General features: G+C 43.9%; 2 protein-coding genes across 2 annotated transcripts in view; both read left to right on the forward strand.

The window, feature by feature from the left end:
• DYNLRB1 (dynein light chain roadblock-type 1) overlaps positions 1 to 27,375 on the forward strand; it is a 545,722-nt gene that overhangs the window by 393,513 nt on the left and 124,834 nt on the right. The window lies entirely within an intron of this gene.
• MYL9 (myosin light chain 9) lies at positions 1,495 to 26,218 on the forward strand. Its single transcript, XM_063145203.1, has 4 exons — positions 1,495 to 1,682; positions 17,082 to 17,290; positions 23,665 to 23,826; positions 24,489 to 26,218. The coding sequence occupies exons 2-4, from the start codon at positions 17,107 to 17,109 to the stop codon at positions 24,659 to 24,661; spliced, it is 519 nt and encodes a 172-aa protein (XP_063001273.1). The 5' UTR covers positions 1,495 to 1,682; positions 17,082 to 17,106; the 3' UTR covers positions 24,662 to 26,218.

Raw genomic sequence — 27,375 nt, forward strand, 5'->3', positions numbered from 1 at the left:
TCAAAGGTGCAGAACCTCATGCCCCAGGGGCCAAATCCGGAGACAAATCCTGACAAAATTGACTTGATGGGGAACAAAACTGATCCTGCAGCTGTCACCACCCACACAAGTAGACACACCATTTAATCTGTGAAAGACAACCTACCTTGAACCCTATAGATAACCTTTCTACCTGAAAATCACCCCCTGGCCTTCATGGTAATTAGGCTTGAAATAAAGCCTCTCACTGACTCCACTAGTAGGTTGACATGTTCATATGCTAATTCCTATGCATAGGTTGTTGTTTTTTTAGGCCGAATTGCCACCTGAGTCAAGTGGGGGGTGGTGGATGAATGAATTAATGAATGTGCTTATATGAGGGTAGGTGCAGGCCTGTAGCCAGCCTAAAAGGTTTTTTTTGGGGGGGGGAGTTCATCAGGTTTGCAGCCCTTTAAAAGACAAAATTGTACACTTTTTAACATTATATGTAAAAAATATATTAGCGCAGAGAAAATTTAGGGATGGCAGACCCCCGTACCCCCAGCTGCAGGTCTGGATGTCTGTTCTGTTTGGATGTCTGGATGAATGTGTGCATTTGTGTGTGTAGAGAGGAGTGGGATGCGGATGGGGGAGGGAGATGGGGTGATCCCACCCACTTTTTGCTCTGACCCTGCCCTCTGGAAAATTCCCCAGGAGGTAATGCATTCTCAGGCTGAAAAAGGTGTGTGTGTCCCCTCCCGCACTCCAACCTTCGCCAGCACCGCTTCCAAGCCTAAATAAATGTGTTGAATGGGTGGAAAATCGCAGAAAGAAATGTGGCACAGAGCACTCGATTTATATAATTCCAGCACGACCGATTATTAGCAGTGGCTGTTTTCAAAATAGAAGTTCTCTGAGCCTGGGGTGGTTGGGGGCACCGCGGCTGCAGTACCACCCTTCGCCAGGAGGGGTCTGAAGGATGTAGGAGACGGAGTTCGCTTCAACCGGGGCTTTGTGTTTGTTTTGGGGGGGGCGGCGGGGGAGGCGGTGCTGTTGCGTGTAGAGGGGAAGGCGACCGCTCCTGATTTCAAACAACTTTCGTGTGTCTAAAACGGTTTTTATTCTGTATAAGGCAACAGCAGGGAATCTTGGAAGTCCCGCAGGTATACAAGACCCGGTACATTGGGGAAAATGCCAACGAGGCTAATGCCCCCGGCTCTGAAAGAAAAGTTATTTTTATACCTTTGTTTAAACTCCTGCCCCCAACCGGCAAAGAAAGCGGCTCTTTTGCGCGTCTTATTGTACCCTTATAAAGGAAGCCGCCTCTCTTCCTCCTGATCTGGGATGCTGCCTGCTCCTAAACGGCGAGGCCTCTGTTGCTTCTCTCTCTCTCCCCCCCCCCCCCTTCCGCCAGCCCCGGCATGTTTTCATCTATATAAGGCAGAATTTGCTCTTCCCTCCCCTTCTCACAGTCCCAACTCCAGCGTCCCACAGCTGGGCTGCTGCCACCCGCACCGCTCCGCATTCTTTTGCCTTGTATGGCCAAATCCTTTGGGGGTGGGAGGGAACCGTTTGGGCAAACGCCGCCTCTGCCGCCCGGTCCCGCTCTTTCCCAAACTAGGGCGATTGAAACAAACAGCTAGCTAATTTCATCTCTGTGCGGGGGATCAGAAAACGCAGTTAGATCTCCGAGGGCTATAAACCGTTTCTCTCTTAACACACAGGTAAGAGCTCTTCCTTTGATTTCCCTTTAACTAGGCTGCGGGAGTGGTTGGCTGAAGAGAGACTTCCCCGTGGGCAAAACAAACAGGATGAGGATGGGTGATAACTTGCCACATATAGTACTCGCTAAAGTTTGACGGTACAGTTCAATGGGTTTAATTCTACCGCCAGAGGCTTGAATTGGGATAAAGGGTTTTTATCGTATTACATGTGTTCATTGACTTACCTCGTGATAGGATGTTTGTGTTATCAGCAACAACTGCACTACGAATGACCCCTGCTATTAATGTGATTGTCACTATCAGTACTTTCCATGTTTAATTTCCTTCTGACCTCATTGTTTACAACCCACCCACCCTATGTACTGTACCTGAAAGTCTCCATAACACTCCATACATCTGATGAAGTGGGCTATAGTCCATGAAAGGTTTAGCTTCTCCCTACCCGGTGCCTGTTTACACTTCCCTGTGCCTGTTTGCATTCTCCTTCCCTCTTTATTGTTTACTACAACTTATTAGATTGTAAGCCTATGCGGCAGGGTCTTGCTATTTACTGTGTTATCTGTACAGCACCATGTACATTGATGGTGCTATATAAATAAATACTACTACTACTACTACTACTAATAATAATAATAATGTTTAAAGTGTCACAGGACTCTTTCTTGTTTTTACTCCCTATTGATTTTGCTGCAGCAAACTTTACTACCTGTTGGTTTCATTACTTGCCAGGTGTATTAGGCACATACAAAGTTGCCTTATACAAAGTCAGTCCCATGGTCCATCCATTTTAGCATGACAGGATAGTCACGTGGTGCCCTCTCAATGTTTTCTTCTACAATTCCCATAATCCCTACCCACTGGTGATACTATTTTGGGATTATGGGAGTTGTAATCTGAAACAGCTGGAGGGTACCAGGTTGCTTACTCATTACAAGATGTGATGGCCACCAATTTGGATGGCTTTAAAAGGGGGTTGGATAAATTCCTAGAGAAGGCTATCAATGGCTACTACTCCTGATGGTTATGTGCTGCCTCCAGTATCTGAAGCAGTAAGCCTATATAACCAGTTGCTGGGGCACATGGGTAGAGGGGTGCTGTTGCACTGTGCCCTGCATGTGGGTGCCAGGCCAATGGCTGGTTGGCCACTGTGTGAACAGAGTGCTGGACTAAATGGACCCTGCGTCTGATCCAGCACAGCTCTTCTTATGTTCTTAACTAAAGGCTTACTGGATTTAGTGCCACCGAGCAACAGTAGGCATTAGAACCAGCAGTTCAACCAGTATTGGAAAGATGTGGGAAAGAATCCATTTTTGCCACACTTTAAGCAACCTGATCTTGAGCACAGTAGGACTGTTGAAGGGTATCCAAGAAGAACATCAACTGTAATGTAGACTTAGGCAATCTGGTGGTTTTGGACTATAACTCCCATCAGCCCCAGCCAGCTTGGCCCTTGGTGAGGGATTATGGGAGTTGTCCAAAACATCTGGAGGGCACTGGGTTGCCTACCCCTCCTGTGTGTGATGTATCCCTCTCTTCACATTTGAAACATTTATCCAATATTCTGGCAGGAGATGCTATTTTGGCTAAAGGTGTATGGCTTGTACTCAAGAGTTGGAGGAGGTCTTGCAGGGCATCTTCTCCAACCCCTGGCTTCATGCAGGAATTCTAGTGCTACGGCACCTATAGGCGCATAAGAAGAGCCATGCTGATCAGACCAAGGGTCCATCTAGTCTAGCATTTTGTTCACACAGCGGCCAACCAGCTGCTTCTGGGAAACCCACAAGTAGTCAGACATGAGTGCAACAGTGGCTTCCTACCCAGGTTCTGCAGCAACTGGTGTACATAGGCATACTGCTGCCTCTGATATTGGAGGTAGCATATAGCCATCTGGACTATTAGCCACTGTCAGCCTTCTTCATAAATTCTTCCTTCCCCAACCGATGGCTCTCCTGGCTCTGCTTTAGGACCTGAAGTGAGGGAGAGCACCCCTCCCCCTCCCCTGCTCCTATTTATTTATTATTTTTATTTATTTATTTATTATACTTATACCCCGCTCCTCAGCCAAAAAAGGCTCTCGGAGTGGCTTACACTTAGCAAAAAAGACATTTATTTATTTCCATTGCCAAACTTCTCTTACCATTAATTTCCTAGAAAAAGGAAGGAAGATAAAACCGGGTGTTCTGAAGAGATAGATCCCTTTTGTGTGTGTGTTTTTTTTAATATAACGATTTGTCCAGAGAACTGTAATTTTAGAGGTGTTGCTTAAAGACTTTCTGCCTGCAATCTTATGTACTTTGGGGGAAGTCCTATTGAGATCAATGGGATTTAATTCCAAGAAGACCTGCATAGGATTGCACTGTTAGTCTCTCCAATGCAGACATGCACAGCACTTCAGTCCGGTTGGCCCACATGGCACCTGGGATGTTATGAGTTTCTAAGGTTGTGTCCTGCAGCTTCCGCCATATCTGATTAAATCATAAATCATGTCGACAGCACTGGGAGAAATGGATTTCCAAGAAGAAGCACCAAGTGGTACAATACAAGGGGTGCGATTGAGCAAGGTGGGGTTGTACAACAGTCCATATGCTGGATCAACCTACCCTCTTGAATCAGCCATTTGGGCTAACATTGTCCCTGTTTAGCTCATGAGCAACAGTCTCACTGAACTGACATGCCCAACACCCAATAATCCTCCAGTCTAGAAATATTCTACATACCTGTATGTTTACCCTTCTAAAAGGCTCGAGCATGACCTGGGAGGCCTGATCACTAATCCTAAGGGCAGTGGGGAACTCATATGTTTACTCATTGATGCCAGGTTGGGCAAGGGTGGTGTAAATTAATATTCACAGGCTTCCTTTCAAGTGAATGGGGGCTTGATGAATTGTGCCCTACATGGGCAGATTCTTTGTGGGGAGCTGTCAAGAGGTGAACTATAGCCAAAGAAATCTTGTATTACTTGGACCACTAAAGTATGATGAGTTTCTTCCCTGAGCAGTGCAGAAATGGAAGGAGCAGCAGCCATATAAGGAGACATGAGGAAAGCCAGAACGGGACTGACCATTAGAAGCCAAGAAAGGGGCTGAGGCAAGGTAGCCCCTGGCTACCAGAGCTCCAGCCCATGGCTCGCCAGTTACAGATGGCAAGACATCTGCCCTCATTGTGTGAACAGGGTGCCAGCCCACTCCTGTCAAAAGAGCTCCATGTCCTATCATAACATAGTGGAAGGAAGGGATACTTGATGTAGAACACAATGGACTTGCTGGGTGGGATAGCCATAAATGCCCTCCCTCCACCTGGTGCCTTTCCAATGCTTTGGACTTCAGCTTCCATCAGCCCCAGCCAGCATGGCTGGCTGGACAGACTGTGGCTCTAACTGGTGAACTGTGCAAGTCTAACAAATCATGTCAAGGGGTTTCCATAGGGAATGGTGGACGCCCATAGACATATTAAGAGTTATGCGAACAAGCACAGCTTCTAAGACTGCTTCCCAATGCCCAATGCCAAAGTACACAATCTGTATGCATCTGACATTGGGGCTACCTAAGACCTGCATGCTTTGAAGTGAAGGCTAGAGAGGAAACGCCCAAGTCAACGCCCAAGACTATTGACTTCAAGACCAGCTTATGGGCTTCCTGGAGGCATTTGGTTAGCCACTATGGCAGGGGTATGCAACTGATCAAACTCCAGATATTTTAGACTACAACTCCTATCAGCTCCAGCCAGCAGGACCAATAGTCGGGAATACTGGGAGTTTTTATCCAAAATATTGGGAGAAGAAAGCTGCCATAAAGATCTCTCCCATCTTCAAAGCAGTCTAGAAATCTCCATTGCACCATTGGAGAGGACAAATGTTTTTTGTGAAACGCCCAGAGAGTTTCGGCTATTGGGCGGTATAAAAATGTAATAAATAAACAGATGACTTGCAGGTACATGGCAACATCTGAGAGGTATATTCCTGCTAACATCTCCTCTCTTCACGCTCACGCACTCAGTAGACGTTGGAAAGGGTTTAAGGGCAGTAGCTGAACGAAGCAGCACAGAGGAGAAGGGCAGCAGCTGGATGAAGCAGAGGAGAAGGTAGAGGCATCACAGCCAGTGGTATAATGGAGGTGGAATGCTGGTATGTGCAGCTCTGGGGCTTTCTCAGAGCATGGGTGGTGATGTCTTTTGCCAGAGCAGCAGGGTAATTGACGGACCCTTCTTGATCTGGCAAGTAAATGAACTGATAACAGGCTTTCAAGTTTCACTGTTGTTTGTGAGTTGATCAGCATTAGAAGATGAGGAAAATAACCAAGCAAGAGGCTGAATACTTCTTTCCTTCCCTTTGACAGGGTTCTACTTCATGCTAGCAGTTTAAACAGAATTACTTTGCAAGATTTTTTTTTACATTCTTAATGAAAAGTTTTAAAAGATTGCAGTTCAGCAGGCTGAAGATCTTTTGTTAAAGTTCAACGCCTTTCACAAATTGAACAGATAAAAGTAAGAAGTAAGCACCATTGGGTTCAATGGAGCTTACTTCTGTTCCTTATGCATAGGATTGCAGTCATGCTGATCCTAATGAATGTTACTGCTGTGACTGTTCTCTCTCAGTCTGGGCCGGTTCACATGATCGCAGTGAGGGAAATAAGCCAATACATGTGCCAGCTGGATTTCGCTGGTGCAACTTGCCATGTCAACTCTGCCAACTCTGGGCGGTTTTTTTTGTGAACCGCCCAGAGAGCTCTGGCTATTGGGCGGTATAGAAATGTAATAAATAAATAAATAAATATGTCATCCATACCCAGGGTCATGGCTTCTTTGCGGGTGGGGGTAGCAACCCTCAAATAACCCAATAACAAGCCATGGGTTATTTGTGGGCTGCTGCACCCTCAAATGAGCCATGCCACCCATGTTCAGGCAATACAGCAGAGAGGGTAATTAGGGGAAACTGGCCAGGACACACAGCAGGTTTAACAAGCTACTGTGGTTTGTTAACCATGCCATAATCATGCAAACCATGTCACTCTCTGATTGTATTCATATGTAATGCTAAGCCATGATGGGTTGCTAACCCTATGCATCGTAGATTATGAATACAGACCACTAGGTCCATCCTGCAGAGTGTGGGTTCTCAGAATTGGCTGTTTGGGTAGATTAACCCATTGTGGGTGGCGGAAACATCCCACAGATGACACACGAACCCATCATGGGTTCCGCCAGAAAATAACCTATCGTGGCATAGTGTGTTGTGTGAACCCAGCCTGTCTCTGTGTTCTCTTGCTGCAGTGTGCACATACACCTGGAGGGAAATGAGATCATGCCTGCCTTCCCCACACAACAGCAAGCTTGCCCTTCTTCCAGCTTCCCTGAATATCCATGTTGGGTCATAACATTCAAATGTGGCTGGGGTGCATAGAACCCAATGTGTGTAGTATGATTTTAAGAAGTTGTTTTCCCATTTAAAACCTAGTTATTGATTGTGTGCTCTGGGTTTATATGCATTGGGCCTTATGCACAAAGGCCATATTTAAATGCAATATGTCCAGAGAAGGGGGCCAGTGCAATTTCAAGCATTGTTGAATCTTAGTTTCAGTATTAAAGTAATAGAATCATAGAATTGTGGAGCTGGAAGGAACCACAAGTCCAACCTTCAGCAATGTACAGGAAAACCAAGTAAACCATCTATGAGGGGGGCTGTCCAGCCTCTTCTTAAAAGCCTCCAGAGATAGAGAACTCACAACCTCCCTATGTAGACTGTTCCACTGTTCCACAGATCTTACTGTCATGAAGTTTTATCTTATATTTAATTGAAATCAAGTCCTAATTTCTGTGGCCATGGAAAACGGTACTTGATCATCTTCCCTGTGGCACCCTTTTATGTACCTGAACACTGATGATAACATGTCTCCCCTCAGTCTCCTTTTCTCCAGACTGAACATCCCAAGTACCTTCAGCCTGTCAAAATGCAACATATTGCCTAATATCAAAAAGATTTCTGATTATTACAAGTGAGAGTATTGTTAAAGACTATGAGACCTTAATATTTTAACAAGAAATAGTATTTCCTTAACAATTCTTATTATACAACCCAGTGACTTCAAATCTTAATAGCCCTCCAGATGTTTTGGCCTACAACTCCCATCAATACTCACCATTGGTTAGGGCTAATGGGAACTGTAGACCAAAACATCTGGAGGACCGCAAGACTTGACTAGAGGTCTACTAAGCCTTGAAGTCACTGGGTTGCATCCAATGTTAGTCCTACTTAGAGTAGACCTTTGGAAATGAATAGGACTTAAGTGACACACTGAATATAACTGTTCAATAACAGGAAACATGCCCCCCCCACACACACACATACAAAGGCATCTACATACATCTTTCAGGCTAGATAGAGAACATTAATTCTGAATTATATCTTTGAGAAAACAACTCTTTACACAAAGTTTTCCAATTAAAACTAAGTGTATTTTTTTTGGACAGCTATATATCAAGCTTTCTACTGTTTTATACTGTATACATTTTTTTTTGCTCATTAATTGATAAGCGAAAACTTGGAAGTACACTTTTGACCTTGAGCAATACAATCCCACACCTCTTCATTACTCAAAAGACTCTTGGAGCCAAGTGTCAGGGTAATGCCTGTGTCCAAGGGCCTTGGAATGTTGTCTGAACTAAGTGGGAGAGGCAAAGAATGGAGTGAGGGAAGAGCAAAAACGTCTGTTGACAAAGGGCAGCTGAGTTGGGAGAGAGGAAGAGGAAGAGGGAGAGCTGGAAGTAAAGACGGAGAAATTAACAACATTGAGAGAAGAAGAAGGCAACAGGCTGCAGTTTACTGAAGCGTGCACCTACGCAAGAGAGACAAGCGAATAGGGGATTCACCTCCGTTGCTGGTCCAGTAAACCTGACACTCGGACCTGAAAGAGAACTGTGGGTTGAAGAAAAGAGTTCATAGAATCATAGAATAGCAGGGTTGGAAGGGGCCTACAAGGCCATCGAGTCCAACCCCCTGCACAATGCAGGAATCCACCCTAAAGCATCCCTGACAGATGGTTGTCCAGCTGCCTCTTGAAGGCCTCTAGTGTGGGAGAGCCCACAACCTCCTTAGGTAACTGATTCCATTGTCGTACTGCTCTAACAGTCAGGAAGTTTTTCCTGATGTCCAACTGGAATCTGGCTTCCTTTAACTTGAGCCCGTTATTTCGTGTCCTGCACTCTGGGAGGATCGAGAAGAGATCCTGGCCCTCCTGTGTGTGACAACCTTTTAAGTATTTGAGTGCTATCATGTCTCCCCTCAATCTTCTCTTCTCCAGGCTAAACATGCCCAGTTCTTTCAGTCTCTCTTCATAGGGCTTTGTTTCCAGACCCCTGATCATCCTGGTTGCCCTCCTCTGGACACACTCCAGCTTGTCTGCGTCCTTCTTGAATTGTGGAGCCCAGAACTGGACGCAATACTCTAGATGAGGCCTAAGCATGGCCGAATAGAGAGGAAAAAGTACCTCACGTGATTTGGAAGCTATACTTCTATTAATGCAGCCCAAAATAGCATTTGCCTTTCTTGCAGCCATATCGCACTGTTGGCTCATATTCAGCTTGCGATCTACAGCAATTCCAAGATCCTTCTCATTTGTAGTATTGCTGAGCCAAGTGTCCCCCATCTTGTAACTGTGCATTTGGTTTCTATTCCCTAAATGTAGAACTTGGCATTTATCCCTATTAAATTTCATCCTGTTGTTTTCAGCCCAGCACTCCAGCCTATCAAGATCACTTTGAAGTTTGTTTCTGTCTTCCAGGGTATTAGCTATCCCACCCAATTTTGTGTCATATAGTTGAATATAGTTGATTCATAGTGATGTTAATTGTTTGGTTCATGTTAGTAATTCCTTAAATCTTCTTAAAGTAAATTCTGTGCTCAATACATATTTCGTTGGTTTCTGGAGTGATTGTAATCTTCCTCTCCTCATCCTGATTATAGAAACCTGAGACATTGCAACAGGGCTTTACAGCCCCAACACTTTTCCTCTGGATGGTCTTCCAGACCACCTGGCCAATTAGTTTTCATAAGTTACCCAGAATTCTTTGTGAACCTGCTTGTGTCTTTGCCTTGCCTTTATGCAGTTGTTATGTTTACTTATTCACATCTCTCATTTTGTAATTATGTATCATCAAGCATGCTTGGTTGCTCTTGAATTGGCATTTCATTAAAAAGGCATATTGTTTTTGAAAGAGGGGTTTAGCAATTTTGCAATAGCCTTCCTAGCAATTTAATAGGGTGGCCACTTATGCATCGCCAAAAAAGAGGAAATGCATCATCGTCACCAAAAAGAAAAGAAAGAAGGTCAAAAGATGGCACCAATTTCTATAACGTTTACATATGCGAATTTATGTGTAGAAATGCAATTTTATACATAATTACTATAACTTAAATAGAAATATAATACATCTCGCCATTTTAAGGAAGACTGACCAGTGGACCTGTGTGGCTGCTCAGTCTGCTGTCCAGGAGCTACTGATGAGCAAATTCACAGCCCCTGCTCTTCTTTCTTAGAGTTCTTTGACTTTAAACAAGACTTGAATTGGACAAACTGTCAAATAGAGGACAGTCATTGCCCTCTGACAGCTCTTCAAACAGAGGACTTTCCTCTGTAAAACAGGACATCTGGCCACCCTTAATTACAATCAAGCTGAAATCAACTGTTCTCATAGAATCTGTGACATCCTGGCAGGGTTTTCTCCCAATCCTACCAGGAAATAATAGAGATTGAACCTACGACCCTCTATATGCAAAGCGTGAGCTCTACTACTAAGCTATGATCCTTCCCTATGTTTTGCACGTGGAAGGCCCCATGTTCAGTCCCTGGCATCTAATGTGTAACACCCATGCCTGAGACCCTGGAAAGCCACAGCAAACCCATTAGAAAAGACAACTGTAGGCTTTCAGGCTGGATAAGTTTAGACAGCTATGGACAGAAAAAGGTTCTGATCAGATATAACACAGCTTCCTATGTTCCTTCCTAGGCCGGATCTACACTATTGCTTTATAATGGTATTGAAGCACGCTGACAACTGTGGGGGCCCATGCCACATTCCACATAGTGTTTTTAAACCGCTTTCAAAGTGTTATATCCTGCTTGGGGTAGATCTGGCCTAAGTGCAAAATGTCCAGGAATGTTTGTGGGGCTGGAGAACGGAAGGTGCCTTGGGGGTGGGTGGGCAGAGGCATCAGGGCAGTGATGCAAAAAGGAGGACCATCTCTGCACCAAGGTGTGTGTTTGTGCTCCCTCCCCTTTGCAAAGAAGAAGGAGGTCTGTGATCAGACACGCCACTATAGCTCCAGTTTGTGTATATGAAGCCTCTCTGTGAATTTGCGTGCCTGAAAGATCAGCCTGCTTCTCCGGAGGGATTGCAAAGACGCCGATCTCCGAAACACAACATTTAAGGGATGGAACGCCAGCATCACTTATTGGCTCCTGGCTTCAGCCAGTTGTAACTTTCTTTGTGATAAGGCTAATGGAAAGGGGGCAGCTGGTGACAAATGTAATGTTGAGTAAAGTCCCACTGGAGGCACCAGGACAAAGAGGCTTTTATTCTCCTTGTGGTGGGAGGTGTATCCCAGCCTTGAACTAATCATCTCACCCCGTCTTCCTGGGCTGGCAGAAAATGGCTTCTGTCCGAGGCTGCACTAACAAGTCAGCCTTTGAGCTCTGCAATCATTGTCCAGCTACAGGTTTGGGACTTGCTTCCCCCCCCTCCCCGCTTTTCTTATAAGCAGCAATTCACTCCCTCCCAGTGCAACTGCCAGGCATACTCTTATCAGCTACATAAAGGAGTTTCTTGTGTGTGTGTTTAAAAGAAACTCCCTGGAATTAGAGAACAAGGAACAGGGCCAGTTTAGTCCTTGAACACCTGGGCCTGCTTGGAAAGGTGCTCCCCAGAGGGGAGGTTCCCCACAAATATCTGCATTGCCCATAAAGAAGCATCAGGACCATGTCAAGGTTCCAACCATGGCATCCCTTCCCACCCAAAGTGGGGGAAATGCATATGATGCTTTACAGCATAACAGCAAGACAGGTCCCTGAACAAATCTAAAATTCAGCACAGAGAAAGATGGGAGGACAATAGAGGGAGGCATAAACATTCCTGGGCAAGGTCCTTGAGTGGGTGGTGGCGGGACAGCTCCAGACACTTTTGGATGAGACTGATTATCTGGATCCATTTCAGTCGGGTTTCAGGCCTGGTTTTGGCACGGAAACAGCCTTGGTCGCCCTGTATGATGACCTATGTCGGGAGAAAGACAGGGGGAGTGTGACTCTGTTGATTCTCCTTGATCTCTCAGCGGCTTTCGATACCATCGACCATGGTATCCTTCTGGAACGTCTGGCTGAGCTGGGAGTGGGGGGCACTGCATTGCAGTGGTTCCACTCCTACTTAGCAGGATGGCTCCAGAAGGTGGTGCTTGGGGGACATTGCTCGGCCCCGTGGACTCTTCGGTATGGGGTTCCACAGGGGTCGGTCTTGTCCCCCATGCTGTTTAACATGTACATGAAACCGTTGGGTGCGGTCATCCGGAGTTTTGGAGTGCGCTGTCATCAGTACGCTGATGACACACAGCTCTACTGATCCTTTTCAACTTCATCAGGTGTGGCTGTGGATGTGCTGAACCGGTGCTTGGCTGCGACAATGGACTGGATGAGGGCTAATAAACTGAAACTCAATCTAGACAAGACTGAGATGATGCTGGTGGGTGGTTCCTCTGATCAGATGGGGGGTGTTCAACCGGTTCTGGATGGGGTTGCACTTCCCCTGAAGGAGCAGGTTCGTAGCTTGGGGGTTCTCCTAGAACCATCTTTGTCACTTGAGGCACAGGTGGCCTCGGTGGCACGGAGTGCCTTCTACCAACTTCGGTTGGTGGCCCAGCTACGCCCCTATCTGGACAGGGATAACCTAGCTTCAGTTGTCCATACTTTGGTAACTTCCAAATTAGATTACTGCAACGCCCTCTACATGGGGCAGCCTTTGAAGACGGTCCGGAAACTGCAGCTTGTGCAAAATGCGGCGGCCAGATTGATAGCTGGAACAGGAAGATTTGAGCATATAACACCGATTCTGGCCCGCTTGCATTGGCTGCCTATATGTTTCCAAGCCCAATTCAAGGTGCTGGTTTTAACCTATAAAGCCCTACATGGCTTGGGACTGCAATACCTGATGGAACGCCTCTCCCGACATGAACTTACCCGTACACTGCGCTCAACATCTAAGGTCCTCCTCCGAGTGCCTACTCCGAGGGAAGCTCGGAGGATGGCAACAAGGGAGAGGGCCTTCTCAGTGGTTGCCCCCCGACTGTGGAATGATCTTCCCGATAAGGCTCGCCTGGCGCCAACGTTGTTATCTTTTCGGCACCAGGTCAAGACCTTTCTCTTCTCCCAGGCATTTTAACAGCATTTAATAACGTTAAGTTTGTTTTAATGGACCCCAGAATTGTTGTTTTAAATGAATACTGTTGTTGTTTTTATACTGTTTTTATGTTTTTTAAAATTTTTGTATACTTTTAATGTCTACTATTTTTAATTGTTGTAAACCGCCCAGAGAGCTTTGGCTGGGGGGCGGTATATAAATGTAATAAAATAAATAAATAAATAAATAAATAATAAATTATTTCAGTTCAGTTACAGGTATTTGGGCCAGTTTTCCATAACCTGGTGCCCATCAGATGTGTTCAATTACAACTCTCATCACTACCACCCAGCCTGGTCAATTGGATTCATTTCAGTTACATGTATTTAGGCTAGCCTTCCCCAACTTGGTGCCCTCCAGATATGTGGGACCACTATTCCCATCATCCCCAGATAGCACAATGATGGGAGCAGTAGTCCAACACATCAGGAGGTCACCAGGTTGGGAAAGGCTAGTCTATGCTGACTGAAGTGCTAGCCCTAACGTTAGGCAGAGCGAGGCAGTTCTGTGTAAACATGTAAAGCATTGGATATTGTATTTATTTTCTTTTGTTTTCCGAATGGCTTATTTAATCCACCATGGTTTGCGGTGAATGCCAGTGGATATTTTGAATATTCAACTCCCGTTATGGGGTTGCCACAGTTTGTCATGTTGTCCGAACCCATGCTGAAGGGGTTTGAGTTATTTGATGATTATTTAAACCTCAAACAATCCCTGCCCTCCAGATTTGGATGATATGACAAGCTATTTATTTATTTACTTAAAAGATTTGTATCCCGTCCTGTATCAGTAGAATCTCAGGGCAGCGTACAGATAAAATCGTACAATATAAAACAATAAATATACACAGCTAAAAACAAATTAAACCATGGATCAAGTTAAAACCAGTATATAATTTAAAAACAATTAAAACAGTTAATTGGCAAGTTGAATATTCAAATGGCTGCCGGCACACACTGCGACCCACCATGGGTAAAATAAGCCACGTTGGGCTGTAGTGATTGCGCAAACGCAATTCCTGGTGTAAACTAACGCAAGATATGTTCTAGTATAGCTACTTAGTTATCAACCCCCCTCAAAGGAAATGCACCAGCAAAAAAGAGGACAAAAGAGTATAGAGATTTGCTTAAAATGTGCCTGTGCTGATTGAGAGGTATTCATGCAAATTTTGGAATAATTACTACAATTTAAGTACATCTCACCACAGTGGGGAAGACTGACCGGATGACCTGTGTGCCTGCTTGCTCCATCTGATCTCCAGATGCAAAGTATTGATGGGCAACTCCAAGATCCTCCCACCCTCCCCTTTTATGTTTTCCCCCCTCTTTAAACCACACTTGGACTGGACAGCCCTTGAAATAGAGGACTGTCCTCTACAAAGTAGGACACATGGCCACCCATGCCTGTCCAGCCTTCCTTTTCTCTTGATAAACCGGGAGCCTCTAATCCTTATTAACAAGCTGCAGTCGCTCAAGGAAAGAGCGCAGATCTGCATGCCGCTCTTGGCCTGGCTAGACAAAGGGTGTAAGGGGGAGGGGAATGGAATGTTTGGAATCTGCTCGGAACAGATAACTAATTTCCTGCTTATTTCTGAGTAGGCCTAGAGCCTGTGTCTTATTTGTGAGCCTGTCTTTGTGCAAATGAAATAAAAGAAAGTCGATTCAGTGAGGGTTGTTCATTCAGAGGGGAGCCTCTCCTGGTGGGCTTCCCCTCCCCTCCCTAATTTTGGCTCCTGTGCCTTCAACAGCTGGTTGGCACAGACACTGAGCAGGAGTTTTTCTTACCTTGCTGCATCACCTGTTGAATTTTCTGGGCAACTCACCTCTCCCAATCTCAGACCTATTTGCGAAGACATTAAGCTTTCCCTGCAATAAGCTGTTGAAAGTCTCCTGTGGCAGCTCCCCCCACTCTGACAATGTTGTGCAGACTTCTACTGTTACTTTCTACTGTTAGTTTTTCCCTACCCTGTGCCTGCTTACCCTTCCCTGTACCTGTTGGCATTCTCTTCCCCTCCTTATTGTTTTACTATGATTTTATTAGATTGTAAGCCTATGCGGCAGAGTCTTGCTATTTACTGTTTTACTCTGTACAGCACCATGTACATTGATGGTGCTATATAAATAAATAATAATAATAATAATAATAACACACTAAACCATGCTGCTTAACCACAAAATGGTTAATGGAATACATGCATTCCGTAAACCATTTTGCTGTTAAGCAGCATGGTTTAGCCAGCGTGTTGTCTGAATGGGGCCTGTGGCAAGTTTTTCTTGCGCTCATCTGAACAATCAAAGTGGCAATAATAGAGATAGTGACCTACCTTACAGGTTTGTTGTGAGGGTCAACTAGACTTAATGGATGATTTAATTTTTGTTCTGTTGATTTTTGTTAATTTAAATTATAACTATATTGTAATGAAAACTATATCTATACACACACACGGAATTTCTTAACCAAAGAAGGATTAAAACCTTTTACAACGAAAATACAGGCCAGAGCTGCAATGGCCAATTGAAAGAACAAGACTACATAGATTCAAGGAACGGTCACTTACCTAGCAAATTTTATCCCAGCCATGGTGAATTATGGTATATTATGAGGCCCAACCTGGTGAAGCTTCATTAAATTATACTGCTGAAATGAAGAAAGCACTTAATGTACCATAGTTCACCGGGAGATGCTTTCAATGTGCCATGCTTCAACATTGCTTTGAAATGTGGCAAAACCTTTTGTCATGATGGCATAAACCTCCTCATCCCATCAAGATGTAATATTATTCTTCCTATAAGCTTAGAAATGGATTCCAATATCACCTTGGAATACTATTCACAGTATGAAGATCTGATTTGTTTTCCAAACTCTATGATGCAATTTAAGATTGTAGTTTGTTAGGTGATTCAAAATGTGATATTTTTACAATACTGGGCTGGTAGTGGTATCAAGACAGCAACAGTTAAATGTTCCAAATGATGTTTCCAAAATTACAAAAAACAAAACATATTAGGGTATTTATATAGAAGGGATTTCTCAAGGAATAGCTGCATTTTGCTGCAACTCTAGGCTAGTAGCACCTTAAAACATACACATTTATTATGGCATAAGTTTTTGTAGACTACAGTGCCGTGTCATACAAACCAGGCCACTGAGTGAATCTCTTAAGTCCAGAATGGGCAGAAGGTAGACCTGGATCTATAGGTCTCTGGATGTGTGCAGTAGATCAGCAAGGATTTCTGACTCCAAACCGCTTAACACTTTGCATATCCAAATTGCATGTTGTGTCGTGCGAACCTGGCGAGTGTGGGTTATGCGAGGCTTATGTGAGGGTTGTTTAACCCTCACATATTCCACACTCCCACGGTTCACACAACACGGCAACCCTTGAGCGGGGCTTGGATATGCAAAGTGGTACCTGTCCTGCAAATCCTCCCAGAGGTGAAGGGCTTGCTGGGTTGCAATGCCAGCATTTTTTTTATTAGCAGAGATGCTGATGACATCTGTCACCCTAATCAGCCTTCCATATTCCCTCTGAGTTTAGCTGCAATCCTCACAGTAGTTGGTAGGAAATGAATTTTCCCAGCAAGAGTATATTGTTCTTGTAATGCAAATTGTTTTGAGGTGAATGGGCAATCTTGAGTGGGCAATGATCTTGAATGGGCAATGAAGAGCCATTAGTTCCTGTTCCTGGTGGAGATGAAAACTGCTAGAACTGGTTCACTGATATAAGTCAACATTGCTGCAAGCGTTTCTGGCCTCTGCTGGGGCTGTGGCAGTGGGTACTGTCATGATGAGCACCTGCCCTTCAAACTGTACCACTACACCTCTAGATTCACTGCACAAGAAACCAAGGCAGGGGAGGAAGGCAGAGAATTATTCAAAACAGGCCTCCTGGTTGACACCTCTTGCAGGTTCTATTTGGTCTAACTCCTCTTCTGACAAACAAATCACTGTTCATTTTCCCAGGCCAAAAGAAAAAAAATCTATCAAGATGTCTAGCAAGCGAGCCAAGGCGAAGACCACCAAGAAGCGTCCTCAGCGTGCCACCTCCAATGTCTTCGCCATGTTTGACCAATCGCAGATCCAGGAGTTCAAGGAAGCTTTCAACATGATCGACCAAAATCGCGATGGATTCATCGACAAGGAGGATCTGCACGACATGCTAGCGTCTCTTGGTAAAACAAACAAACAAACAGCCTTCAAGCATAATGCCCTTTCAGCATCAGCTGGTGCAGTGCAGTGGCTAAGAATGTGACCCATTGCCCCAGGAAGTCCTCAGTTTCAATCTCAGTTGAGCCATGAACTCAATAGGGTAGCCGCTTCTGCATTGTTAAAATACAAGACAATTTGCGTGACATGTTCATATGCTAATTCCTATGCATAGATGCACATTTAGAAATAATAACCATAATCTAAACTGAAATACAAGACATCTTGAGCTAGTGGGGAAGACTGTGTGCTTGCTGCTCAGGCTGCTGTCCGGGCACTAACTGTGGATGGGCAATTCTAAGCCCCCCTTCTTATGGTTATCTTTAAACTGGTGTTGGACTGAACAGCCCTTCAAATAGAGGACACCTTTAAATAGAGGAATGTCCTCTGGCAGCTCTTCAAAAAGAGGAGTGCACTGTGTAAAGTAGTATACCTGGCTAACCTAGGTAGTGTTAGCAAACCACAATCTCTGAGGCCAGGTCTAAACATTCAGCTGAATGAGGTGGCAGAGTGGACTGCAACACAACAGCAAGAATGTCCAGAATGCAATAGTGGGCAGGGCTCCTGCACTTTTAATAGTTGGGTACAAGAGAAAATTTCAGCAGGTATAGCTTGCATGACAAGCTACACCTGCTGAAATGCTCTCTTTTATCCAACTATTAAAGTTGCAGGAGCCCTGCCCGCTATTGCATCTGAACACTTTACCTACAGGGCAGAGGAAATAGTATTTTTGAATGTTTCTTTACAGTAAGAACTCCCTGCAAACAAACATAACCCAATACATCAGGCAAAGAGTTGAGGTGCTGGTTTTCTCTTTGCAGGGAGATGTTTTGTATTGGGGGGAAATTCAAAAGTTTCTCTAAAGTGGTAAAATCCATTCTACCTCATCATTCTGCTACATAGAAAGAACCAGCCTCAATCTCAGCCACTACTACCCTTTTACAAAATGGGGATAATAGCAATGTTGTAAACCGCCCAGAGAGCTTTGGCTGTGGGGCGGCATATAAATGTAATAAAATAAATAAATAAATAAATAAATTGGCCTACCTGGCAGGGTTGTGTAAGTTTTATCTAAGGTAACATATGGTATGTGAAGCATTATGACTTTCAAAATGGGCTACTTATTTATTTACTATTCCATTTCTGTCTCACCTTTCCTCCAAGGAGTTCAAGGCAGCATATATGGTTGCTTCCCTCTGCCCCCTTTTCCATTTTATTCTCACAATAACCCTGTCTGGTAGGTTAGCCTGTGTGGCAGTGATTGGCCCAAGGTCAAATAGCAAGCATCATGGCTGAATGGGGATTTGAACATGGATCTCCTCAGTCATAGTCCGACATGCATTCACTCTGCTAAGGATTATCATCATCCAAATGTGATGTTTATGAGAACCTGAAAGAACTGATCCCAATGATTAAGAATGCCTTTCTCTAAGATTACACATACCAGGAGGCCTCCTAGAATCACACTTTGGTGTTTTAGTGAGAAAGGAGTAGGCATCATTTGCTTCTTCACCTCAGGCAGCCAAATGTCTTAGAAAAACCCTAACCACTTATAAACCCCTGCTCCTTTAACAATTGTGGAGACAGGGGTATCTTTTTCCCCACTCCCTGCACCAACTTTGATTTGGATCCAGATGTCATTTAGGGTGACCATATGGAAAGGAGGATAAGGCTCCTGTATCTTTAACAGTTGTATAGAAAAGGGAATTTCAGCAGGTGTCCTTTGTATGCATGCAGCACCTGGTGAAATTCCCTCTTCATCCCAACAGTTAAAGCTGCAGGAGCCCTGCCCTTTTGACCAGCTATAAAAGAGGGCAGGGCTCCCGCAGCTTTAACTGTTGGGATGAAGAGGGAATTTCACCAGGTGCTGCATGCATACAAAGGACACCTGCTGAAATTCCCTTTTCTATACAGAAGCCCTGTCTTTTTCATATCGTCACCTTAATCATACTTAGAGTAAATCCATTAAAATCTATGGGATTTAGGCCTGCCATTCCATCCCATGATTTCATTGAGTCTAATCTGGTCTGGATCCAACACATTGCTTCTCAGCTTCCCATAAATAGCCCCCTTTTTGTGGTACCGATGAACTGGAGACAAAATGGACATAGACATGATCATACTGGGGTTCAGACACATTGAGAAAGTGGTAGGTTTCTTATTTCTTTTTGTCGAGGTCTGATTTGTGGAATGATTTTTCAATGTATATTTCCCCCCTGCCCCCTTGCAAATCTATATCGACTGTTTCAGGTGGAATTTGTACAGTGGGGTGCTTGCAGATGGAAGGGTCCTAGCCCTACCAACCAGAAGGCATTGTGCAGCCTATATTCTATTTTTTCTTTCTTATGGCACAATCCTGTGTACATTTAGACTGAAAAAAGGTCTGCAACTCCCCAGAATGCCCCTAGTTGTAGGCCTTTTTCCAGTCTAAATATGCTAGGATTGTGTCTTTAATGGATTGTCTGCAGTAAGAGAAAAGACGGAAGGAACTGTGAGAAAACACGGTTACAAGTTGAAGCTGGTCCACTGGTCACCATTCCTCCTAGAAGTCTGTGAATGAGGCAGGGAGATGGTACCATAAAAGCCTCTTCTGGAAGCACCCGTAAAGCATAGAAGTATTCTAGCAGCTTTCCTCAAACCTGGTACCCTGCAGAGGTGTTGGGAGAACAGCTCCCAGCATGCCGTTTCGGGGAAGGCTGTGTTATAGTATGTTTAAAGAGTTGCATTTGTACACATGACCACTAGAGGGCATTTAGCTGTATACTTGTGTAGATAAAAATTAACATTTTTTTTTTTTTTTTGCCTGGATTAACACTGAGTCAATTGAGCAATTCAGAAGTAGTTCATCCAAGAATAGGGATCCTGCAGGCATGGATGCAGTAATCCCAAGCAGTCTGGGATTTCCTCCCATTTTATTACAAAGTCATACTGACTTCGCAATATTTTTCCTCCTGATTGTCTGCCTTGCATTCTGGCTAATCATGTTAGTCTCCTAAGCTGTATCCCCAGGATCTGGTTTTATGGGCGATTTATGGGGAAATGCCTAGGAAACTGTCCCTTATATGAGCAAAGGGGTCATTCACCTTTGTTTGCGAGGACAAGGTCACAGGGGAATTTTATTGCCTTAGCTTAGCCAGGCTACAATGTAATGTTTATATTCGGGTTTCTATTGCAAACGTCTCACTGCTAGGGTACAGTCAAGCCAGCTGACTTAACCGAAGATGCTATATACACTTTTGGTCACGTCTTATTATTGCGAATGTTTTGGAGGAATTATGTTATCCAATAACCTTCTCTTGTAATCAAATGCTAATTCAGGCAGCCATTCTGTACTCATTTACCTGGGAGTAAGCCCCACTGAAGTCAATGGGATTTACTTTTTAGTAGACATATATAGGCTGACACTGTTAGGGCTTTTCATAGATTTAGGGCAAAGCATTCATCTTTGGGCTTGAGATTTATTTATTTATTACATTTTTATACCGCCCAATAGCCCTCTGGGCGGTTCACAAAAATTAAAACCATAATAAAACAACCAACATGTTAAAAGCACAATTACAAAATACAGTATAAAAAGCACAATGAATTGCAAAGAATGACAATGAATTTCGCAGAGAAAGATACAGGAATGGGAAGACTTGAACATGATATGTTTCAGGCAGATGTCTGTAGACATTCACATTGGGGATCAATTTTATATGATCTTGGGTTCCCCCAGCATACACTTTGTGACACACATAGGCAATCTGGGCCTCTCCAGATTTCTGGACTAAAACTCCCATAATTCTTGGCCATGGGCAATGCTGGCTAGGGCTGATGGGAGTTGTAGTATTTTTTTTTTAAAAAAAAATGGAGACCATTGGAGTTTCTTCACCTGCTCTGGAATAATTGGCACAACCAGAGTAAGGATACGGAGTGAAGTGGATTTGCAGCTTCCAAATAATTTCTCTTGGACCGCCTTCCCCCACCTCAAAATTGAGTATGATTTACATTGAAGATCTGGCTGATATATTTAGTGACGGAGATTATTCCCACCCACTTCTGCCACACACACATATAGACTATGTTAATTTTTCCTGGGTTTGTGTTTTTCCTTTTGTGCCAAAATAAGCTGCTGTCATAGGTTTGGATCCAGAGTAAATTAGAGGAGGACTTAAATTAGGTCTTGATTAGCATATCCCATGGAGTGCAATGGGATCCATGCTCAACTAAATTTATACATGCTTACCTGTTGAACTCAACTGGGCTTACATCCGAGGAAATGCATATAGGACTGCAATGTTAGACAGGATCCAACCCATAGCCTGTAGAAACATGTTGGAGAATGACGTTTTTTCCCTTCTTGCTGGCTAATATTTCTGGTTACTTTTGTCCTAGGACTGGGTGCAGCTAGTGAGCAAATGATGGTCCTCTATTATGGCAGGAGGGTTGGAGTAGGTTATGTGTGGGCAGAATGTAAACTGTGTTCGCTGACAAAATAGATACTTCTTATATTTTTAAGCAACTTGGGAGTACTTAACACAGATTAATTATGTCTTCACTTTCAAAAAGTGCAGAGCATGTACTCTTGCTTTGTAAACTTAGCACACAGTGGTGGACCAAAGGGGATTATAATAAAAACAAGTGGGACCTGCAACAAACTGTTGGATCCCTTCCAACTTTATAAGGAATTGCACTTCTGCACTGAATTAAGGTTTCAAGAGGATTCAAAAGTGCACTTAGACAGTTTGAGGGGATACCTTCTTTAGGGAAATGTACAAGTATCCATACCCTCCACCCCCTCTTTCCATATATAGGGAAAAGGCAGGTGGGGATGGTTTTCAGCAGAAAAGCTGCTCATGCTGGTATTCCAAGGCAGACTGCACTTTATGGCTGCATTTTCTTAAATTGACATCAACAAAATGGGGGGTGGGGAACTACACATAATACAACATCATGGCGTTTGGCCAAATGTGGAGAAGATCACAGAAAAGGTGTCTGTAGAGAAAAGGAGTCCAAGTACCTATTCACATGCGTGAGTAGGGTGTGTGGTTAGGGTAACTATGGAGAAGGGAGCTAGGGTGACCATATAAAAAGGGGGACAGGGCTCCTGTATTTTTTAACAGTTGCATAGAAAAGGGAATTTCAGCTGGCGTCATTTGTATGCATGCAGCACCTGGTGAAATCCCCTCTTCATCACAACAGTTACAGCTGCAGGAGCTCTTTTGTATCTGGTCATTCTAGTTTAGTTCTTGCAGCTTTAACTGTTGTAATAAAGAGAGAATTTCACCAGGTGCCGCCCTCCTTTTCATATGGTCACCCTAGGGGTAATGGAACCACTGCAAGTGGGCCCGCCACACTATCAGGGACCACATGATACTGTGTGGTTCTGCTACCTCCCCCCCTTTGTAGTTCTCTGTCAATTCTTCACACAGTTTAACCATGCATCCTGGCATCCTCAACAATGCAAATCAGCTCTCTAAAACTGCTCCTGCTGACACTCTAGACTGCTGTCTCTATGTTCGCGGCCTGTAGACCACTTGGAGCCCATTTTAGCAACCAGGCAGCCTGCTACAACCTGCCCGGAGGGTGGGGGTGGGGGCCTTAACCCTGCTGCAGGGAAATGATTAGCCAGGTTTTTTTCATAACCATCATTGTTGCGTTTTTCATCCCCCACATGACACGCTAAGCCACCATAGTTAGCTCAAAATGTTTAACTATCATAGCTTAGTGTGACATCTGAACAGGCTCCAAGTGACTCAAGCAAGTGAATCAAACCACATGCTAGAGAAGGAAGGGGGAAACACAGACCAAAACAGCACAAGTGCAATAGTCTTGGGACAGAAGCATTCGTCAGTAACACACAGCAGAAAAGCAGTCAGTCTCCTAATGCATTTCTGCAAATTACGCTAGCAGCTCTTTTTGTCACAGAAGATAAACACACAACTTGGGATCCCCAGCCAATAAAACTTCCATTCAGTTCTCTGTTCTTCTTCTGGGATTATAATAGGCAACATTAGGGACAATTGCAGGGCTTAGAAGTCCTTCTTCTCAGCTTTGCTGTTACTTTGCTGAGTGATTCCAGTTCCAATGTCCTAACCTTTTATCTTCCCTAGTCACAGAAGGAGAAGGCAATACAAGGAGGTGCTCCAGAGCCTTCTCCAATCCAGTGCCACTCCAGATGTGTTGGACTTTCATTCCCATCCACCCCAATCAGCAAAGTCAGGAATTCTGGGAGTTGCGGTCCAAAACATCTGGAGGGCACCAGGTTGGTAGAGGCTGCACCTCAGCAATGAGCTTTTATTGAAGAGCTCAGCTGGGCCGGGCACTGACTAACCTCTCGGTCGGCTGCATCTTTCAGGGAAGAATCCCGCTGACGAGTACTTGGAGGGCATGATGAGTGAAGCACCTGGGCCCATCAACTTCACCATGTTCCTCACCATGTTTGGAGAGAAGCTGAATGGCACCGATCCTGAGGATGTCATCCGCAATGCTTTTGCCTGCTTTGATGAGGAGGCCACAGGTATGTTCCATGCTGATCATCTCTCTGTTGCAATGGGAGATTCTGAGTTAAGCTGTGTCTGAGAGCCAGGAAGAATGCAGCTGACTAGGATTTTTCCTTTCCCCTATAATTCTGCCCTATTCTCTCCTTTGGCCCTATGTTATTGTGCATTTTCTTTGAAGCATCCAAATGGGACAATAGATTAAATGGTGGGTACCTGGTCAACAGCAGGTTGACCACTGTGGGAACAGAATGCTGGACTAGATGGACTCTTGGTCTGAACCAGTATGGCTCTTCTTATGTTCTTAAATTGAGCTAGATTAAACTGAGTCTTTTCCACCCTGGTGCTCTTCATTGGCTGGGGATGATAGAAGTTGAAGTCCAACACATTTGGAGGGCATCAGGATTGAGAAGGCTGAAGGTTTCTCAGTTCTCTTTATGTTGGGGTAAATGGTATTCAGACACTTTAGTGAATAGGATTCCAGTCCGAGTAACTAGAGCCCTGTTATCAAAGCAAAATGTGCATGCTGAGCGGGATGCAAGACATTAGCCAGTGTGGAATTCCTCAAAGCATGCAAAATCTGCCACTGCAACTTATCTCATAGTAAGGCAGCCTCTACTAATATTCAGTTTTTGGATTTGGTATTCCGCACCCACTCCTCTGTCACTCATCCCTGACGTAGGTTTCATTCATGAAGACCATCTGCGGGAGCTGCTCACCACCATGGGAGACCGGTTCACAGATGAGGAAGTTGATGAGATGTATCGGGAAGCCCCCATTGACAAGAAAGGCAACTTCAACTACGTGGAGTTCACCCGTATCCTGAAGCATGGAGCCAAAGACAAAGATGATTAAGACGAAAGAAAAATCCTGACTTCCAGTTGTCCCTGTGCTATGTCCCAGTCCCCTTGCTCCTCCTCGAAGTTTTCCTACTGCCATGGTCAAGTGTTGAAATGAGCTATCCAGAGAGGGATAAGCTTTGAAATATTTCAGCAGAGCTAGCCCTGCTCTAAATGAAGAATAAGCTTGTTGTATGTTCACATGTGTGCACACAGAGCAGTATCAATCCCTTATAAAGCTACTCCTTGATTCTGTAGGTCTCATGGAGTAAGGTACTTGTAACCCATCCTTTTCAAACACTCTAAATTGCAAATGTTGTTTGCAAATATTGTTTGCAAAGGGGAAAGAAACACTGTGGACACGTCAGACTACCTGACCCTGTACATCTATTTCATACAACCACCCAGCATGGGATCTAATGTAATCTAAGGGGGGCTGCTGAGATTGCCATTTGAATTCTTTCATTTAAACAACAGCTGCCTTTTTTGTTGCCACTATTTATCACATTTATAGAGAGCACTTTTAAACTTGCAAAGTGACTTACAATTCTTTATGGTTTTTAGCACTGTCACAACCCCGTGAGATAAGGCACTATTGTTCCCATTTTATAAATAGGAAGCTGAGACAGACATGTGCTCAGCAACCACACGGTACGGGTGCTTCTGGACGGAGGGCTCCTAGCACTAGTCTATATTTTCCTCCTTAACAGATTTTTTTTTAATGGTAAGGAAAAAGCCGGAAGAAGTGGTGGAAAAGCATAGGAGGGTTACAAATGGTAGGTGGCGTCGTCTGGACTCCCTGTAAAATTCTGCATTTCAGGTGGGGCATTTGCAGAACAAAAGCCTCATCTCAAAGCACCCAAAAACTGCAGAGGTGAGATCTGAATCTAGGTCTCCCTGATCCTAAATAGAACTCTCTATATGCTGGACCACATTGGCCTTCAACCTCGCTGCTTCTATTGATCCGATTCAAAGCTCACTGACTCCAGTCTAGCCTTGGGCTTATCTAGCTTGCCTGAAATGGTGTGCTCCACTTTGCACTAGTGATACTTTCTGTAGAAAGAATACCTCTTCATCTGAGGATTGGCAGAGTACATTTGACCCTCCACTGTCAACACCACCGAAATAAATGGGATTATTCTGACTTCCTTTTTTCTCCATTTCATCCTGAATTCATATTGGCCACACACACACACACAACTCTTGGGCTATAGACTTGGCTAGAAATAAGATGCTTGGTCCACACAATTTGAAATCCTCTCCCACACACATCCCGCTTTTGGCCCCAAAATCCAGAATTTTAGGATTTCTTGCTGGCTACCTGAAAAGGCTAAGCAGGAGGAGCACAAATATTAACAAGTCAGCTATCTATCCTCCATCTAACTCAAACTTCTCTAACTGCTGACCTCCAGATGTGTTGGACACCTATCATCCCAAGCCACCATGGCCATTGGCCATTCCACTCTGATCCAAGCCATTGGCCATGCTGGCTGGGAGGAAGATGGGATTTGTAGTCCAACACATATGGTAGAGCCCAGGTTTTTCTAATTTAACAGAAACATCTGATTATTTTTGGAAATCTTGCTTTGATTATGCTATTCTCTTTATTTAAAAATAAATAGTACAACTTTTGGAATATTTCAGTTGACCTTCTGCAAATTAGTAAAATAAAGGTATAGCCTGTACAGTTGTTTGTTGATAATCAGACCAAAGATGTTGTGACTTAAGGGGGGAAAGATTGAAATTTCATATAAGGACTATAATACAAATATATTCCTATTCTGAACGTGGGTTCTTTCTTCATTATGTGGCTGTGTGTTGTACATGCAGATAGGCACTTAAAAAAATTACATCTTCAAATCTCCTAATAACTGAAGTTCTCTGGGCAATGTACAAACTAAAAACATAAAATACAGAGGAAAAATAAAATAGGAAAGTTGCCATAAGGAAAGATCTTCCTGTGGAATTGAAAAGATCTCCTTTGGACTCTCTGTGCTGTCTTTATTACATGCCAGAACTGAATGCGTTATAACTCATAGAACTAGAAGCTAAAGATATTACATGGTTGTACATAACAGCACATTCATTCTGACTTCAAGGAAAGCTAGGCACACCTAAGTCTTGCTGAAGTTAGTAGACCTAATGGGTTAATCCTATGCAGAACTGAATCATATTCAGTGAAACTTACTCCCTGGTGAGTGTACATAAATACTATTGGATTTGATGGTATCTAAGCACATCTAGGTTCCTGTGAATTATGCCAGTTTCTTTGGGACCAAAATGTAAATCTACCACCATTTTCTATGAAACACACAAAGCTCTCTACATCTGCCTCCAGTTGACAACCAATTTTTAACAGGAGCCATATTTCCCTTTGAGTAAAGGTCAAATAGCCCATGGCAATATTCACTACACCCACTGCCTCACTCTTATTCAAGTGGGAATCTCTGCTAAAATGCTTCTTGTTCATTGTGGTCTCCATAACAGCTTTTATGGAGTAAGTGGTGAACAATTTTTTATTGCACGTCTCTTGCTTTTTCTAACAGCATCTTCAGTTACAACAACAACCCCATGAGGTAGCACAAGCCATGTTTACTTAGAAGTAAACCCCACTGAATTAAAAAATATTTACTCATCCTTATAGCACAATCCTATGGACAGGTATTTTTTAAAAATCCCATTGAATTAAAGTTTACTCCCCGGTAAGTATGTAAAAGAGTACGGCTATAA

The sequence above is a fragment of the Elgaria multicarinata genome, chromosome 1 (assembly GCF_023053635.1).
Source record: "Elgaria multicarinata webbii isolate HBS135686 ecotype San Diego chromosome 1, rElgMul1.1.pri, whole genome shotgun sequence".
NCBI lineage: Eukaryota > Metazoa > Chordata > Lepidosauria > Squamata > Anguidae > Elgaria > Elgaria multicarinata.

Coding starts and splice junctions, on each gene's coding strand:
- MYL9 (XM_063145203.1), top strand. CDS start 17,107: ATGTCTAGCAAGCGAGCCAAGGCGAAGACCACCAAGAAGCGTCCTCAG. Junction 17,291..23,664: donor CGACATGCTAGCGTCTCTTG/GTAAAACAAACA, acceptor TGCATCTTTCAG/GGAAGAATCCCGCTGACGAG. Junction 23,827..24,488: donor CTTTGATGAGGAGGCCACAG/GTATGTTCCATG, acceptor TCCCTGACGTAG/GTTTCATTCATGAAGACCAT.